The sequence below is a fragment of the Callorhinus ursinus genome, unplaced genomic scaffold, assembly GCF_003265705.2.
Source record: "Callorhinus ursinus isolate GAN/ISIS: 27379988/994484 unplaced genomic scaffold, GSC_fseal_2.0 scaffold1, whole genome shotgun sequence".
NCBI classification, from domain to species: Eukaryota; Metazoa; Chordata; class Mammalia; order Carnivora; family Otariidae; genus Callorhinus; species Callorhinus ursinus.
In genome coordinates, this window is record NW_027397063.1 from 97,559,372 (window position 1) to 97,578,464 (window position 19,093).

At 40.5% G+C, this 19,093-nt stretch overlaps 1 protein-coding gene across 1 annotated transcript in view; it reads right to left on the reverse strand.

The window, feature by feature from the left end:
- Positions 1-17,887, reverse strand: part of TIPARP (TCDD inducible poly(ADP-ribose) polymerase) — a 31,195-nt gene extending 13,308 nt beyond the window's left edge. Inside the window, exons 1-2 of the mRNA XM_025879945.2 lie at positions 17,651-17,887; positions 13,444-14,401 (exon numbers count right to left, since the gene is read on the reverse strand). Coding sequence (XP_025735730.1) covers positions 13,444-14,360 — 917 coding nt within the window. The 5' untranslated portion in view covers positions 14,361-14,401; positions 17,651-17,887. The remainder of the gene's footprint in view (positions 1-13,443; positions 14,402-17,650) is intronic.
- Between the last annotated feature and the right edge of the window lie 1,206 nt (positions 17,888-19,093).

A 19,093-nucleotide genomic window follows, 5' to 3' on the forward strand; every position in this document is an offset into this window, starting at 1 on the left:
AAGAGTTTCACTTCTTGGAAGAAGGGTAGGGACAGGGAGGGACAGGAGCAGTGCAAATAGCTGGAAAAGGAAATCTTTTAAATAGGGGTACAAAACAGATAAGGAAATGTGAACCAGGGTAAAATAGGCAACATGAGAGATGTCAGTCAGGCCATGAACTGAGGAAGTAAGCCCAGGGTCTCAGACCCTCAAATTTAAGAGTATGAATTTAGAGTACTGAGCAGACGGTGATAAAGGGTTGAAGCAATAAATATAGGATGTGTGAAGACTGAGCAAGACAGACAATGCCAGAGATTCAGAGGTAGAGGGAGCCTCTATAAAAGCAGGGTGCAATAATCCTGGTAGATGAGAACCCAATCTGGCCTAAGGATGTACCCACAAGGGATGGCCAGAAAAGAGAGAGTATGGGAGATAGCCACTGTACAGGATTTAGATTTGACTAATATATCATGTGGCTAAATCAATCAGTACTGACTTACCCAAGATATAATCCTATCATGATGAATCAGGGAAAAAAATCTTGTAAAAAGATTGATGATTTTTGCTACAAAAGAATGAACTAGAATTGCTAAAATATGAACAATTCTGTTTCCACGTTTCACCAACAAACACACCACCACACATACCAATATAAGAATCCAGATACAAAACGAATTTAAAATTCTGAAAAGAACACCCATTCTCATAATTTAGATGCTTTATAACAATGATTCTCCTCCTATTCAACAAATATCTTGACATACCAAGTAAGACATTTCCCAATATTTATTATCTATGCATAGAGCATCAACACCAACATTAAGTCAGAAAGAATGTCCCACAACCATTTCTTCTATGTATATTTCAAATACAAAAGAACGTAAACAAGGCCCATGATGTAAATAATAAACAGAGCTATAATGAAAACCAAAACTATTTAAAAAAAGTTGGGGCGCCTGGGTGGCTCAGTTGTTAAGCGTCTGCCTTCGGCTCAGGTCATGATCCCAGGATCCTGGGATCAAGCCCCGCATCAAGCTCCCTGCTCAGTGGGAAACCTGCTTCTCCCTCTCCCACTGCCCCTGCTTGTGTTCCCTCTCTCGCTGTGTCTCTCTCTGTCAAATAAATAAAATCTTAAAAAAAAAAAAGAAAGTTGAATGAAACAGAAATTAGTAAGAACATGATCTCTTTGTTAGATAAATGGTTCTTGGAATTATGCATTTGGGAGCTCAGTAAGGAATGTAACCATTTTAGACAATTTCTCTGTATTTATAAGTTGTTTGAAACCAAGAAAGAAATGTGAAAAACAAAAAAATCTTAGGTAGACACATTGATTAAGCACTGGGCTATGTGCTGGGGATAAGATGAAAAGGGCCAGAGTCAGTAAGGAGAGAAAAGAGATACAAGCAAACCCAGTGGTATGGTGTGAAATGTGGCACAAAGGTGCTCTGGGAACAATTCAGAGGCAGAGGGCCTACCTCTGCTGGAAAAGGGGTCAGGAAAGGTATTCATTGGAGGTATCCTAGAGTAGATGAATGAGAGCCAAGTATGGCTGGCCACCAAGCAGACAATGGGAGGTAGGACATCACATGCAGAGTGACTGACATGTGAAGAAGCCAACCAAAGAAGGCAGGAGAGAGCCAAGAGCATGCAGTACATATAGTTCATGTGGGAGGTCAGGGTGTATGTGTGTGTGAAGGGGATGATAAGAGATAAGACTGGACTGGATAGGTTGGGCTGGGGCCAGATAATGAAAAGCTTTGTATGCTGGGTTAAGAGGTCAGGACTTGATTCTGTGGGCAGTAAGAATCACTGGTGTATTTTCAACAAACTTGAAACTTCAGACTTGCCTTTTAAAAAACAACTCCAACAGTGGTGGCATGGAGGACTGATTTCTTTATCTTTAGTAGGAGAGGGTGGGGAATGGGGGGGGAAGGGTGGAGACAGGCACTTATTTGCTGAATATTTATTAGCATGTTTATTATTAATAATTACTCTTATGCTTAGCCATCTGTAACTATTAGAACTGCACGAGATAAAAGATGATAGAGACCTAAGGAGGAAACAGTAGGGAGGCTTTGAAAGGTATTTAAGAGTCAAAATCTAACTGCATAAGATAGGATTACATGTGAGGCTGAAGGGAATGTAGAGTCTAGGATGTGTCTCATGTTTCTGATCTGGATGACTGGGTAAGGTGCCATTACATGAGACAGGAATTGTAAGAGGTGGAACACGTTTAAGTGGGAAGATGATGCAACTAAAATACAGATCTCAGACTTTAGCAACAGTCAATTAAATATAAATTTTCTGGACCCTACTCTGAACAGTTTTAACCAGAGGGGCTAGATTTCAGAAATTTGTCTTCCATCCTCTAAGACTGAACTGGTTTCTACAAGGATAAACCTGTGATCTCAAAATAATTAACACCTGCCCTAATCAGCCGACTAACTAGACACAATTAATAGGTCCTCTTATTTTATTACTGTGATGTAGAGTGAAAATTTCTCCCAAAACTGAGGGTCATAACAACCGAATGATAAAGATCAAATGAAGTATAGAGACTATTTAAGCTCTTCTGCTATGGACCTGAGACAGGCATGACAGATGGGACATGTGTGCTGCTGCTAAAGAAATTTCACAGGCACACAAAATATAGCTGGCTTTTGATACCTGGCTTTGATGTTTCCAGAACTCATTTAGCAATGCTGGAATATCTAGCAGCTTACATATCCCTTCAAATATGTTACAAGGTGATGAGAATCAAAGCCATGGCATATACAATACCAACGTATTTTGTGAGAGCAGCGTAGTTATTAAATTTCAGAGGACTACGTATTCTAACTTTATGGTTCAGAAGCATAGTAAACTGCCATTTATTCTGTTACTAATTAAGATTTTTGCTAATACTGACTCAAATAGCACGGAGTTATTGGGGCAATAAAAAATTTTCTATAAATGCTTACATACAAGGCAACATCATCCAATATTTAGCAGAGGTTAAAATTCTATATTTAACTTCTACACTATGACATGGGTCTTAGTACCAACTGATTTTCTCCCGTGTATCCAGAAGTAGCTATAGACACAGACATGCCTACAAATCAAAATTAGAAGCTTACATTATTATGCATATGGCCCTCAGTAGTTATGAGTGGGCTAAGAATCAAATGTTGACAATTAAATCTGTCCACCTCTAAGGAGACTAACTAAATCAAGACAGGATTGCTGAGACTTAGCTCACTCTGTAAAACAATTAACATCAAACTTGGATCACGGATTTAGCTTATGGTTCTAAATACCTCAAATGATTTTGGGTAGGTAAAAATATTCTTCACTTTAAGATACAATGAGTTTCGGGGCGCCTGGGTGGCTCAGTCATTAAGTGTCTGCCTTCGGCTCAGGTCCTGATCCCAGGGTCCTGGGATCGAGCCTCACATCAGGCTCCCTGCTCCACAGGGAAGCCTGCTTCTCCCTCTCCAACTCCCCCTGCTTGTGTTCCCTCTCCCGCTATCTCTCTGTCAAATAAATAAATAAAATCTTTAAAAAAAAAAAAAGATACAATGAGTTTCTAGGAATCAATTCTTAAAATGGTGATCATTTTAAGGCAAAATTCTGACTGCATGCACTGCTCCCTGGTGCCTCCTGAGACATCTTCAAAACAGGTGAATGAGAAGGCAGAAAGTTAGTGAGTGGATGCTGTCTAGAATCACATTGATCTGTGTTGTGTGTTAAACACCATGTCTGATTTACAAATTGTGAGAACCTAACTGTGGTCTTAAAGTCATTAGAGAAATGAACACTGTGAAATAAAAATGACAGGATAAATAAGAGGAGAAAAAAGGCAAATTTCCTACATGAAAGAATACCATTTTTAAGCTTCTGTAATTCTATATTCTCCAAAAGCATGTAGGGAACTAAATAAACACTAACATAGTTTATTCTCAAAAACCTTTGTACTAAGACACATATGAGTACACCTAAGTGCTTCCTAAACCCTAAAAAATACCATACACTGAAGTCCCCTCTGTCCCACTAAAAGCACATTATAATATCCACTTGAGGAAAAGAACCTGCTAAATTTTGTTATGTTGGGCTTTTTGTTTGTTATTACAAAACTATCAGATCAAAGGAAAGAACACAAAAGAACTTTCTAGTAAGATGTGGATAAGCCTAAAATCTTTAATAAATAAAAATTACACCTATGAAATCAGAAGATCTCACTGCTATCTATTTACAGAGGCATGGGATTAAATTTTGCACTCTGAAGACATCAGAAATGTCATACAGCCTTAACTTTTAGCCAAGTTCAGTCACATGTCCTGAGGCTCCTAGAAGGCAACTTAAGTGAGACATACTTCTCAACCATGGCCAGAAGAGGAAGTGAAACTTAATTTCTACAAAACAGCTGGGATAGAAAGCACACAACAGATTTTTTAAAAATGTGTATCATACCTTATACTACCTTAAATTATGCAGTTACTGCTTTTTATGAAGATGAGTAAATATCCCATTTGTAAAATGAAACATTTTTCCATCTTACCTCAAAATAGACAATGAAAATTGTTTGCCATGTACTCAGGGCACCACACTGATTAATTCAATTTTGTGAATACAGAATTTGACAGCATTGGAAGAGGGCTAAAATATATTTGCTTATACAATTTTTCTACTTGATTATAAAATCAATTGTATGTAAATGCTAAAATTACTTTAAAATAATTGCTTTCGGGCACCTGGGTGGCTCAGATGGTTAAGCTTCTTTCTGCCTTCAGCTCAAGTCATGATCGTAGGGTCCTGGGATCGAGTCCTGCATCAGGCTCCCTGCTCAGCGGGGAGCCTGCTTCTCCCTCTGCCTCTCTCTCTCTGTCTCTCATGAATAAATAAATAAAATCTTTAAAAAAAATAAATAATTGCTTTCAAATAACCTCAAATACCTCATAACTCATTTACACGTAAATGAAATAATTATAATTATCATAAAATATATCCTCTAATAATCACCAGTAAAAAATACAATCTATTAGCTTAATTTATAGATCATCTTTTAAAATTACAAACTCCTTAAAAACGGGTTTTATTCAGAATTTTCTCAACTTAGCCTTGTCTTTTTTCCCCACTTAGTACAGATAAACTAAATGACAAATGAGCAAATTAAAAATATACAGTTTGATGGCTTATTATGAGAACCCAGAGATGACTAAGAAGCTCTCAAAACTAGAGATTTGAATGTATGCAAACTAACCATACAGAGAATTCATCATTTCCTGAGTTTTTTTAAGCAAATTTCTAAAAGAAAAAAAAGACTTTCTACAGAAAACATATTAGGAGATACTTTTTTTATTATCTACATTTCATAAACTATGACCACAAAACCTTTCAATAGGGCTTTAAATCAGTAACTTTTTCTAGGGGAGAGGATTCTATGAAACCAAGTTTCTCTGACAGATTCAATTTTATCAATAGTTAAGATAGCCTAAATTATTTTTTGGTAACAAATTAATTGTAGAACACTTTATACAATGCTTCTGATGTGTGGCAGCATTTGGACAATCGAAACGTCAGAAAGCAAGCAAGCAAAGGGCCTTCTGTTTCATATATTCTACCCCCATTCAAGGATGTCTTTCTTTTATTACCTCAGAAGGCAAATCTACTATTTCTCCTGTGCTTATTTTTATTCTCTCAATGCCTGGAAATGAAAGAGCAAAGCCAGGTGACAGTCAGAAACCAAAGACCAACCGCAGCAGGAAATTATTTAGAGTATTTTGTGCCATTTGCCCTCTCTACGCCCTGATCAGCTGCAGGAGCTGTGAAGATCACAAGGTGCAGGCAAGATTCTGAAAGCATACACACTACCGCAAGCAAAATCACCCTTGGGCCTCTATCCCTGCCATTCTTTCCTGACTATTCAGTGCTGGTAAAAATTTCAAGCAAAGAAGGTCACCCAAACTCTATGGCTATATGTCAAAGGAGAAGGGGCAGTTAAAAAAAAAAATCTCAATCCAAAAAGAAAAAAAAAATTTTTAATTTTAATTTATTGACACAGAGAGAGAGAGAACAAGCAGGGGGAGTAGCAGAGGGCGAGGGAAGAGCATGCTCCCCGCTGAGCAGGGAGCCGGATGTGCGGCTTGATCCCAGGACCCTGAGATCATGACCTGAGCCTAAGGCAAACACTTAACCCACTGAGCCACCCAGGCGCTCTCAAAAAGAAAAAAAATTGTAACAAAGAGAAATTCCTATAAGTATGGCCTAAACATATTTTCCAGTCATATGAGAAGTGCTATGTTTCACATAAAGAGTATTCACAAATCCTTCCTTATGCTCAGAAGCAAGAGCCAAAATAAAGGACATCCATTTGCATAAAGAATACAAATTTCCTGAACTCCTTCTCAAATAACTTAGTCATGGGAGATTCTAATACACTCCTGACACATTTTGTGGCACACATACTTGCAAATCACTGGTTTCTGTAAAATGTAAAAGGGAATAGTCACTGACATTCTCACTAAGAGCTTACCCTTTCACTGTGATGACCATGCAAAGGTTCTTTACTGGCCAAGTGGGCGTTACCAGTAAGTAAACAGCACATAGCAGAGAAAGATCAAGGAGACAGACACATTTTGTAGTGTGGACACAGCAAATAGGAATGCTTAGTTAACTCCCTTCTGTGCTTGTCTTAGCAACAGAACAGGTTAGTTCAGCAAGGAAAATTGTAAGTTTCACAATTAGAAGTTTAATATCATCAACTTCTAATATTTAAGTTACTGATCACAGAATTTGTTATAGTTAGCACAAGACTGCAATACCTTAATTTTGCACAAATCAAGTATAAACCTTATAAACTACCAAGTTGAATAAATGGAATTTATTATACATAAAATCCTTTTTTCACCCACTGATTTCAAAATGTATTTCAGAACTTACCCCTTGCAATTTCAAATTTCCTTATTAATAAGGAATTAATCTGTATTAGAATTTCAAGGCTTTTAGTTCATGTGTCAGGGACTGGGCTGGATTAGGTTTAACACAGGGATTTTAAATAGAGGCAAGTCTGTGCAGTATAATTCCTGGTCCCTAGAAAGCACTACCATAAATAATCTATAAATATAAGAATAATACATTTGGTTTTGTTAAAGAAGTTCTTCATATCTAAAATGTAACTTGTTTGCTTCTAGAAATGGTGAACTTTAGAAATATTTTATTCTTTTGTATAGTTTGTGCTTATGGTGTTGCAAAGTACAGTTCAACCCAAGATCTTAAGCTAATACTTAAAAATTTCAAACCCAGAATGAAACAGAACATAGCTCAACCCTCTGCACTCAGGTATCTTCCAAAAAGATACAAAATCACTCATATTCACTTCACTTCAGTTTAAGACTCCCAGTTTTATTTTAAAAAAGAAATTCTGCTGCTTTTATGAAGGGAATTTCTTGCAAAACTTACCGGTATTTAATTATCAGAACCAGCCTTATAAAGTTGTGCTAGAATAAACAAGAATCATCTTATAGTTCAAAACATGTTTTTTCCTTTGCAAAAATGATACACACAAATACTTAAGTTTTCCTTCCACAAAAAGACAAATGCAACTCTCAAACAGGACACTTAGTAGTTATTAAAGGTTGCTGATCTACATTAAGAGGACCTCAGGTCCTAATGTAATCAAAATTATTACAATCAGACAAAGGATGCAAAATCTGGTGGTCTCAAGTCAGAGGATAAGAAATAAAAGAGGTCAGAGGAAACTAGTCATAATCTCAAATGGCTGGATTTTAGTAGCACTTCTTGAGTAGCCCAGGTTTGTATGAGCTACATACTGTTTCACCCTTTAGAAAGAGCCCCCAAACCCAATATAAAACTAAGGATCACCAACTAAGATCAGAGATGCACAGATAGAATTTATAAATTTACTTGCTTTATGGTAGAATGCAAATCCAGAATCTAGAAATTCTAGTGTAACAGGAGGAAATAGATTTACAGGAACATAGTAGAGTTAATCAGTCAAATTGCAGTTTTTGCATGTCCACATGTACAGAATGAAATCTCAAATGATGAATGGAGCACACTTATTTTTTCCCATTTATTTACAATAAAACATAAAAGCTCTAGAGTCAACTCAAGAAAATGCATACTGTATCATGCAATTATTTTTAGGGACTGCCAGATAACCTTATAAGCTATTTCCTTCAACTCTCTGACTTAAAAGTTATAATTTTTGGCTTTTGCAAGGTTCATTTTCATTACTGTAAATACTTCAGGAACAGACTGACCCTAACCTGAAGCCAGGTGACAGCTGCTTCAAAAAGTCTAATCTGCTTATTAACAAAAACCCAGAAAGGGAATAAATGGATGATTGCTATTGATTCCCATGATAGCTCTACACAGACCCAGTAACTTCTCTGGATTAGTATAGATAGAAGCCAATTAGTTTTATTTCATATGTAAATAGAGCATAAGGAGGTACAGAAAATAATTCACTGGATTGCTTTATCCTAAAGCAGAAGGCACACATTTTGAAAGTCACTTCAAACACAGTTCTTGCTTATGGAGCTCTCTCTTTCTCTTAGGCAGGAATTTTTAAAATAAATTCAAACTCATCCAGCTGTGTATATTCAAGAAATACCAAAAAGTCACAAGGCATAGTAAGTTTCAGCTGTTCTACTCTCTCCAGTGTTATCAATAACACATAATGAGTTAGTTCCTATATCATCACAGCTGTGCAGGCCAGAGCTAACTTGGCTAATTTAACTATTCCAGTATAGTTCAGTCAGGAGCTTGCTCTACTTTAGATAATCCACTCTGCAAGTCAAATAGAAAATAGCAGCATATGCCCTATATTATCATTAATAGCACTTCTCCCTGTCTTCTTTCACGGAGTTCCTGTGAAGTCATCTAATGGAATTGTCCCTTAGAGTGGAAAAAAAAAAACTTCTAAGAGCAATTAACAATCAAAATCACTCAAAAGTAAGACTGAAACACCACTCTAGGCTTAAACCATAAACTAGTAAAACTCCCTCTCATATCAATAAGCTTTAATTCCAAAAGAGGAGAAAAAGAACACTGGCCTCTGAGAAAAATTAACCATGGAGTCTAGGTTTGTACTTTCTTCTTCACCCTCCTCTTTCAGGAATTCAGGATCAGAAATAATCACTTAACTTGGGACTTATTTTCACCTACAGATTACCTACAAATAAAGTTTGCAGAGTGCCTTTCCTTCATGGATGGTAATAACTAGAAGACTATTATTCTGTATTCTGGCACACTTTAACATGAATATAATATGAAAAACAGTGGTGATCTCAGTTGCTAAAGAGAAATTTGCACATCCTTCACAATTTCAATTATCCACAACAATATTCTATACAGTTAGTAAAGAAAGCTCTTTCAAAACTGCTTAGTCCTGCCATTTAGTATCATTTTCTACTAAGGATGAGTGCCTAAATTGTCAGAGACTGTGTTTTCTTAATCGAAAACACAACATTCAATGTTGTTTTCTTAACTGTGTATTTGGAATTTGGAAATTCTCCAAAGCCCATCCCATGTGCAAAAGAAGCCTTGGCCTCTAAATATGGGGAGTACATACATACAACTAGCTACCAGTTGATGTCAGCAATAAATATCTGGAGATATAAAAGGGCAGAGTGAGAAAGCAAAGTGGGATTGTATCATACTTTGGGATAAAGACAAAATTGGAAAAGAATAATTAAAATAATTTCATTATAATGAACCAAATAAGCATTAACTATTGAAATCCTCTTTTTTTAAAGAAGTGTTTTTAGTACCTAGGGATCTTGACTAAAGAGTTGGAAGGGACCTGTGACCTTACCTAACTAAACTTCCTTTCCAATTTCCTTCTTGAGAATAAAATGAACACTGCACATCTAATTTGGATTAATTTAGATCTTAAATCCAATACATTTGCAAAACAAAGAATTTTATCTCTACAGTTTGAAACTATGAACTTTTGCCTCTGCTAGAGACCCAGAACTATGAACTCTCCCCAAGTTCCATACATGAAGTAACAGGGATATGGTATATAATAATGATTTTCCAAGTCATATAAACTGCTGGAAACAAGTGGGATAAACAGTTGTCATTCATTATTTCTGTAACCAAAGACTGCTGGGCCAGACTTGGGTATATACACAGCTGAACACACACTTCCTGGTTATGTGCAATCTGTACAGATAGACCAGCTTTACAGGCCTGACCACAGAGATTAATAGCTTTAGCCAAATAATGTGGTAACCATGTGAACCTGGGCTGCTCCAGCTTGTTTGTGAATCTCTCAGCAAGGCTCAACATGCCGTTATCTGCATCTTGTTGCCAGGAAACACAACATCGCTTTGGAATACAAGGAAAACCAGGTTGCAATGACCACAGGTCAACTTCCCAAAAGCCTAATTTTTGACACTTAGCTATCTACAATCTTATATTTCTTACTGGTGTCTATGGAGAACTTCACTTTACTAGTAATTAACTGTTAATACTTTTTGCTATTTTTATCAGAGCAGGACCATTTACATTTACAGCAGCAGGACCATTACAATTACAGCAGCATTAGTAATTACAAAAATTCACTCATACTTTTCCTCTCAAGTGTCAAATGAATGTTAGTTTCATTAAAACAGATGTGGAAATCAAGCACTCACTCCAACTACTTTATAACTGATACAACAATGTATACTTATGGGTCCATATCTAATTCTTTAGCCAAATAATTTTACCAAAGAATATAATACCCAATAAGCACTGACCTAAGAGTTCTTGGATTTTTTGAGATCAAAATATCTTTCTTGCCTTGCTCATGGTAACAGAATGTAATGTGTTGGACAATAATCCTGCTAGTTTCTTCCTGACCAATTCAAACAGATAGAAACTTAATGTACCAAGATGCTGAAGTACTCAGCAGACTGGAAATTTGCTTCCTAAGAGTGAAGTGGGAGGCCACTATTCTGCAGTTTTGCAATCTGGAGATGGAAGGATTATAGTGGCTTTGAGAGTATATAAAATTAATTACCTTGACATACCAATTAGAATTGCTAGCTCAAGGGCAACACAGATTTTGGACAATACCTTATTAAAAGATTTTTGAGATAAAATGGACAACATTTTTCTTTCCTCCAATGCTTGCTTTAAAAAAAAAAAATGAAAAGTACTTAGCTTTATTACAGTATCTAAGAATTTTGCTGCCCAAGCAAGACAGAATCTTGAATATCTAATATTATCAAGATAATACATTGATTAGAAAGCTACATTCTTTTTTTTTTAAGATTTTATTTATTTATTTATTTATTTGAGAAAGAGAGGGGAAGAGGGGGGGAGAGGGAGGGGGGGGGGGGGACAGAGAATCTGAAGCTGACTCCACCCTGAGCGCGGAGCCCAATGCGGGGCTCAATCCCACAACCGTGAGAGCATGACCTGAGCCAAAACCAAGAGGTGGATGCTTAACTGACTGAGCCACCCATGATTTAAGCTACATTCTTGCTATTATCTTACTTTTATCCCAAGGGGCTCCTATATAATAATGCCTTAAACTTAGTCTTATATTGTTTCTTATCTTGTTCCATGCATCCCTTTTGAAACACAAGATGCAAAGTTCTAGTCTCATGATAATTAAGTTGCTAAAAAGACACAGATCTGTGTACTATACAACTGAAATAATGCACTATTAAGAGAAAACCACTTACTTAATATTAGAAGGGAGCAAGTTTAAACAAAACAAAAACCTGGTTTCTACAATGTCAACAATGCCCTGGCACTACGTTGAACACAGGTTAACATCAAGACTAACAAAATTAGACAACTTAGAAATGGTTTACTGATACCATTTGATTGCTGACTCTCCAGACACTTGGGTTAGTGTAACCCAAGTTATCTGTAAACAATGAACAAAGATGACTCTTAAGAAAGTGTTTCTTTGGGGGGCATCTGGATGGCACAGTTGGTTAAGTGCTCTACTCTCGGTTTAGGCTCAGGTTGTGATTGTGAGGTCATGAGATCCAGCCCCCCACCCGCTCAGCACGGAGTCTGCTTAAAACTGTCTCCCTCTGTCCCGCCCCAGACTCCCCACACCCGTGCATGTGCGCGTGCTCGCTCTCTCTAAAATAAATAAATCTAAAAGGAAAAAAAAAGGGTTTCTCTTGGATTTGTGGATTAGGATACTCAGCATATTTTTCCTTCCTAAGGGTCATGCCTTTCCATACTACATCAGGCCATTCATCATCTGTGAAGCTGTCAGGTTGCCCTCACTGTCTCCTAAGTCAGGTAGCATGGACAGATGTATTCTTCTCCCCTCATATAATTTTAATCCTTTCTCTTGGTCATAGACAAATAGCTATTAATATCACATATTTTAATTCCTATACTACACGAGAAACAACTAGAAACATAAAGATTAATGTTTACTATACCACCATTATTACACTAGCAACTTCACAAGTGGCAACTATCATTTTCCTCCTCATTTTTATGTTAATTAGATAGGAATTCAGATGTGGAAGTTTCAATTCCCTATGAGTGACTATTGCTTGGGCATCCACACTTAAAAGAACTGAATTATTTATGTACATGCCTTGCATACAAAAACTTGAGGATAATTTTTTATGTAAATGATAAACATATCTATTAACATAAATTTTCCCTTCAATTCATTATTCAGGTCTAAGAAAACAGCCTGAATTGTAGAACAATCTTATCTGTAAGATAAACAGAATAATAAACTTAATGGTAACAAGCTTTAAGGAAACTGAAAGAAATTTAACATGTTTGGGCATGATTCAGAAGTTTGGGAAGAAGTACACAGAAAAACTGTACCATTCAAAATGGAAAGAGGGCCACAAAAATCTCCAAACAATACTATTTCCCTTTAAAAAACAGCAGCTACTCAATATGCAAAACTTCAAAATAGATAAATTTGGTATTCATTATTTATGCTATTATAAGATTAACCTTGGATTTTCTTTCAAAAGCAAGATCTCTTCTGTGATTAAAACAGTATCTGATTCCGGCACCTGGGTGGCTCAGTTGGTTAAGCGACTGCCTTCGGCTCAGGTCATGATCCTGGAGTCCCGGGGTCGAGTCCCGCATCGGGCTCCCTGCTCAGCAGGGAGTCTGCTTCTCCCTCTGACCCTCTCCCCTCTCATGTGCTCTCTCTCTCTCTCAAATAAATAAATAAAATCTTTAAAAAAAAAAAAAAACAGTATCTGATTCACAGCATTCAATGTATATGCAACTTCTCAGGCACACACATAGTGCACAGAGTGACATCTGAATTGCTCAAATCATAAAACCTTCATTGTCTGGTTAGGTAAACAGTCTGCATTCAACCAATATGAAATATCAGGATATAGCATACAGTCAAAAGAATAAAACCTGTTAGGTTACTACTGAAAGAAACCACCCTAGTAAGCATTTAGCCTCTTGACCTCTATAGGATTTAACAACAGCTTTAAAGGAGTTATAAATACATACCCATACTTCATTCTCATTCTATCATTCTCTGGATTACAGTAAAATCTTTCCAAGTGCTCCTGGGAATCAGTGGATACACTCTGCCACTTCTGAGTAGTTGTCCTCTTGATCTGCCAATGATATGGCAAGACCGTGTGGTGCTTCAAACAATCCCTGCCATAAATACAAGTGCCTTGCAAAAAGTCCATGCAAATTTCAATTCCGTTCTCTTGGTGAGTATGGTACTGTAGCTGGTTCACCAGCTCAAACACAAGGTCAAGGGAAGCCTCTTCACTTTTGTCCTGAAAGAGCTCAGTACTCAACTTATCACTGGTGTCCAAAATGTACTGAATTGTAAAACTGTTGTCCTGGAAAACCCCTGGAATGTAATCCATGACTTTGTCTATGCAGTCAGGACTAGCAGGAACATCACTTGAAACTGAATGCAAAAGGTCAGTCTGGAAGTGCCCTGCTGTAGAATCTGCCACTGTCCCCCTGAGAGTTTCAGGTGGAAAGCTGTGATCCTGGATTGGAACCACTTGTTCTGGAGCATCAGCGGAAGGATGGGCTTCTGGTATTTGGCCCCCAACACTTGTCCCATCAGGAATCAGGACAGACATACTATTTTCTGCTGGTGGACATGACGGACTGATTTCCAGGGGTTTTTTCACTATAGGTTCATGTAAGCTGCTCTCATCTGCACTCTGGTTTCTAGATCTGAAAACACCATCAAGTGAGCCAGATTCTAGCAAAGTATTTAAAATTGGCCTCAAAGACCTCAGGGTTCCGGTTCCCAATCTCTTCTGCTCCTTTTTCTTAAAACAAGTCTTCAATGGAGTGATCTTCTCAGACAGTCTCATTTGGCATGAAAAATCATCAGGAGGAGAGGGAGGCTGCACTACACAGTCTGGCTCAGGTTCGGTGGTTTCCATTTCCATGGTGTGGATTAGCTCCAATTGCTCCTCAGAGTCTAAAAATCCTACCAGGAAAGGAAAGAAGATGATCATTTACAAGCTGACAACAACTGGTTCCCATTCATTCATCAAAATGTTTTGTTTTAGTCTAAGTCCCTGAAGTCACTCCTCTTATACCATATTTTATCTTTATTGGTCAATTTTAAATTTTATTGAGAAATTAAGGCTCCAAAGCAGCCAAGGCTATTCAAAAGCCCACAGCAGGTAAAGGTAAAGAGATAGTACTTTCCAATAGGCTCTTGATATTTATTTATGGACAATATACAATTGGTTATTCTGCTGGGGTATGAATTTTTACTGTAAGTCTAGGGTGTGTTGGGGGTGAGGAGTAGAAATAAGTGTGGCTAATAGATGACAACAGGGAAACCACATCTCTGCTTTGTGGTTCTCTTCAGAGTTGTTTATCACCTATCCCACGAGGTGATAAAACCTGTTTGTTAAAAAAAAAAAAAAAAAGTTCACCAAATGAAGGATAAACTTCCAAGTTAAAAAGTGAGTGAATTTAAAGCATGAAGATATATTCAAGAAACAGGGGCTCTCAAATGAAATGTTATATGAGAGAAAGCCAGGAGCATGTTGAAGCATTCCTAAATTCCAATATATTCCCCAAGGATGTTAAGGGTCTATTTTTACAATCCCCAAAACATTACTACTATTGGAGGAAGTATACCAGTTGATTGTTTAGCAACAGAAGCTACCTATCAGCAGCAAACACTATACGCTGTCTTAGAAACCAAACACAACTTCATAATTCAGAAAGGGCCTCGTTATCCTTGCTTTCAGAAAAGTTACATATATGATTTTATCTATTAAAACAAATGAAGGCATATTATAGAAAAATAATACAAGAATATAAAACACACACTAAATGTTAGATTCCTAATGAACTACTGAGACCAAAAAAAAAGTGCTCTCTTCAAAGAATCAGACCCCTTGAAAAAAACTAAAACTTAAAGTAAAAAGCAAACTTTGTAAAATGACAAATGGTGTGTCCTCCACAAGCTAACATTCATTAACCAATTCTGAAAATATTTACTAAGCATTGTACGAGGTGGAAGAGCTGGTAATGAGCAGTTAATCTTCTCTCTTGGCCAACTGACTAAAAGAAAAAGAGATCATTGATGCAAGGGCCCATGACTTCATCATTTGATGAAGATTATGCCTAGCACAATGCACATGGTGGGTGCTCTATAATATTTTTTAACTGAATCACTGAAGAAAAAGCACCTGTTATATGACTAGTTCTGTTAGCCTTTATAGGTCAACAACAAAACAATAAAACTGACTCCCCAGAAAAGTGAATATTCAAGATCTCATTGGAGAGATTCATGAATCTACATATAAAAAGTTCATAATGATCAAACTCAGAAATAAAACAGTACAGCTAACCCTTGAACAAGGCCAGAGTGGGGATGGTTCAGGGAACCCACCCCTGGAAAAATCCGTTTGTAACTTTTTGACTCTTGCAAAACTTAACTACTACTAGCCTACTGTTGACCAGAATTAACAGTTGATTAACATATGTTTTGTGTTATATGTATTATACACTGTATTCTTACAACAAAGTAAGCTAAAGAAAACATTGAGAAAATGGCAGTAAAGATAAAATATGTTTATAGTACTGTCCAAAATCCGCATATAGGCGACCCTGCAAAGTTCAAACCCGTTTTTCAATGCTCAACTGTATATAACCAGGTGTTAGTGCACACGGTAAGTACAAAAGAAAAACGCAGAAAAAGAGTTCAGTGTGAGCTGGCATTGTTAGGGAAAGCTTCACAAGGAGGGACTTGACATAAGACATAAATCAACTGGAAAGCAGCCAAGCCAGGCGTTATTATTCATCACTCGGTGCTCTTGCCTCAAGGCACAATTGGCACAGATTGTGGTATTCCCTCTCCACCACCCTAAACCCGCTTGTGTCTTCCGTGGCGCGCGCGCGCACGCACGCACACACACACACACACACACACGCCACGCCACTCCTATCACATCCAATCAAGGGAAAACAGACACTGAACCAATTTTATTTCTAGGGGTGTGTGTACACACACACACAAACACACACACTGTAACTTTTCCTGTTATTGCGCTCCGTCAGGCTCGGAAATAAAACTGAGGAAGAGGCAGAGAACTGAGGAGGGGCTGGAGTGGGGAAGTCACTAGAACCTAGTTCCTCAATTAGTCTGCATAACAGAAAAATAAAGATTGCACGGACACTTCCTCCGGTCCCCCGCTGCAGGCGACCTACCGCTCCACCCTTCGCCTCGTGATATCCCCCGTCCTCCCGCACTCCCGGTCCCTGGCACCGGGCACAGAATTCACCCGCAGCAAACTCAGGGCTCTCGCCCACCAGCCGCGGCGCGACTGCCGGACGCCGAGCCCGGGTCCGAGAGACGCCTCCTGCCGGCCGCGGCGGTTTTCGCAGCTCCGCCCCCCAGGCCGCGCCAACTCCGCGCAGCACAGCCGAGGCGCCGCCCGGCTCGGCCAATTCCCGGCGTTCCGAAGCATCCCACCTCCTCCTTCCCCCTCAGCAGGCACCGGAGCGCCCCCGAACCCTCGCTGCAGCCTCGTCCCAACGAGGGACGCCCGCCCAGGCTTCCCTCCATCCCAGAAGCCCCTCACGGCGCCTTCCCCAGTTAATTTCTTCCTCGCCTCCTCAACCGACCTTCCTGAGAGGATCTTCCTGCGAGTCTCGGAGGCTCGCAGAAATAAGCCGTGAAGCGCAGGGGGAAACGCGGTCGGCGCCTCTCGGGGTGCGGCGAGGAAGGCGAAGTCTTCTGCGCCTTCAAAGTTGATCTGAAAACAGCCTGCAAACTTCTGGGCTGCAGCCGGAATGCGGGTCTGCCGGAAGGCTCCCCTCAGCTGCCGTGCCCGGCCCCTCGATCTGCGAAGTGCTCCTCCGCCTCAGAGCGCTCGGGGTCCGCCCGGCGGGGGAGGCCGCAGAGACGCGCCCCCCGCGCCCACCCAGACCAAGTGGGATCGCGGAGACGCCAGCGACCCCGACTAAACCCTTCAGTTTAGTGTCTTTCTCCAATTTATACACCTGCCCGAGGCCGTAAGTGATTAAGAAGTGTAAACCAATCCCATCCCGGTACTGACGGGATCCGAGTAAATTCGGTAGAAAAAAAACGCAAAGTCTAAATATCAATCACCCTAGATCCCTGAGAGGCTGCGAGGCCGGCGCCCCCGTCCGCGCCCGCCATCCCAGCTAGGGTCTCTTGTCCGCCCCTCAGAGCCCACCCGGAGCCCTTTACCTGATCGCGCAGCCTGAGAGAACGGACCGCAGGAGCCGAGTCGCCGCACCGCCGGCAGCGTCCGCGCGGGAGGATTGGCGCGGAGAGCGGGCTTGGGCGTCTAAGGGTCGCAGGCCGGAGACGCGACAAGCAGCGCACGGGCCATTCCGCCGCCGGAGTGCAGAAAGCCGCGACCGCACTCCCGATCCAGCTCGCTCGCCTGTCACCCCGAGCTCTGCTTTAAAGTGGCTTCCGGTCGCCTCCTCTCGGCTGCCCCGTCGCGGAGGCGGAGCCTGGGCAGCGGGGGAGAGGGGTGGGGTGAGAGGGCCGGGCGCTCAGTGGGTGCCGGGAAGGAGGCCCGCCCCACGTGCGCGTGCGCGCTCGCTCTCAGGGAGGCGCGCGAAGTGTGCGAGCGGCGGCCGCGTGCTCCCGCGAGGGGGGCGTGTCCTTCCGCGCGCCGGCTGGGTACCGGCGGGTCCAGGTGTACGCGCGTTGGGGAGCGCGCGGCTGTGAGGAGGGGTAGTGTGTGACGTGTGGGGCAGGCTCTACCTGTCTGCAGACACATGGAGGGTCACTGTGTTCCGAGGACACCCAGGCACCCGAGAGGATGTGAAACGGAACGAGCCGTTTCTGTGCGGTTGGCTTTATTTGCCTCCTCACAAGACGCCTCCTGCCCTTGACGCCGCGGAACCCCGAGAGGAGGGAAACGGCTGCTACCGCCGCTGCGGCCAGACGGGGTCGCCCGCCCCATGCCTGACGGGTCGGCCAGCAGCGCACCCGGGTCGCCAGCCTACCCGACGCGGTCGCAGGCGCGCCTGTTAGGACAGGAAACGTAGCCTAACAGAAGGGAAACCTAGCTTTGGGGCTTTGACAGTAAAAGCGCGAATATGTCCTGGAAAGCCCTTAAGTACCGTAGTGACTAATTTATTCATTTAACAAATATTTGAGTGTCTGTTGTGTGCCAGGCATGCAGCTAGGTTTAGGCTACGGCCCCGATCAGCTCAGACGCCATGCCTGCCTTCATGGAACTTGCAGAGCACCTTGTACTCATCTTTAAAATATACACCGCACGTGAATTTGCTATAGTTTCTGGACTGCAAAATGTCTTGGTTGGTAAGCCCTTCCTATACTGAATAGCCTTTCAGTGGTGGAGGAAGAACCACCTCGTTAAATTCATATAATCACTATATTTCGGAGGAGAAAGACCCTTTTGCTCAAAGTTAATTATGGCCATGTCCCCAACAGCTGGCAGAAAGGGAGAAGGGACCACAGCTTGCAAAGAGATGCTCTCTGCCGGTGGTCTGAAATCTAAACTGAATTCCACAATTCCGAGACTTTCTGGGTTGAAAAACCCAACTATTACCTTACAAAACATGAAAGCCTGTAAAAATAGCTAAGCAGCAGTAATAATAGAGATAATGGTTTCAAGCTTTCTTAAACTCTTCTAAACCAGACTGGGTGACA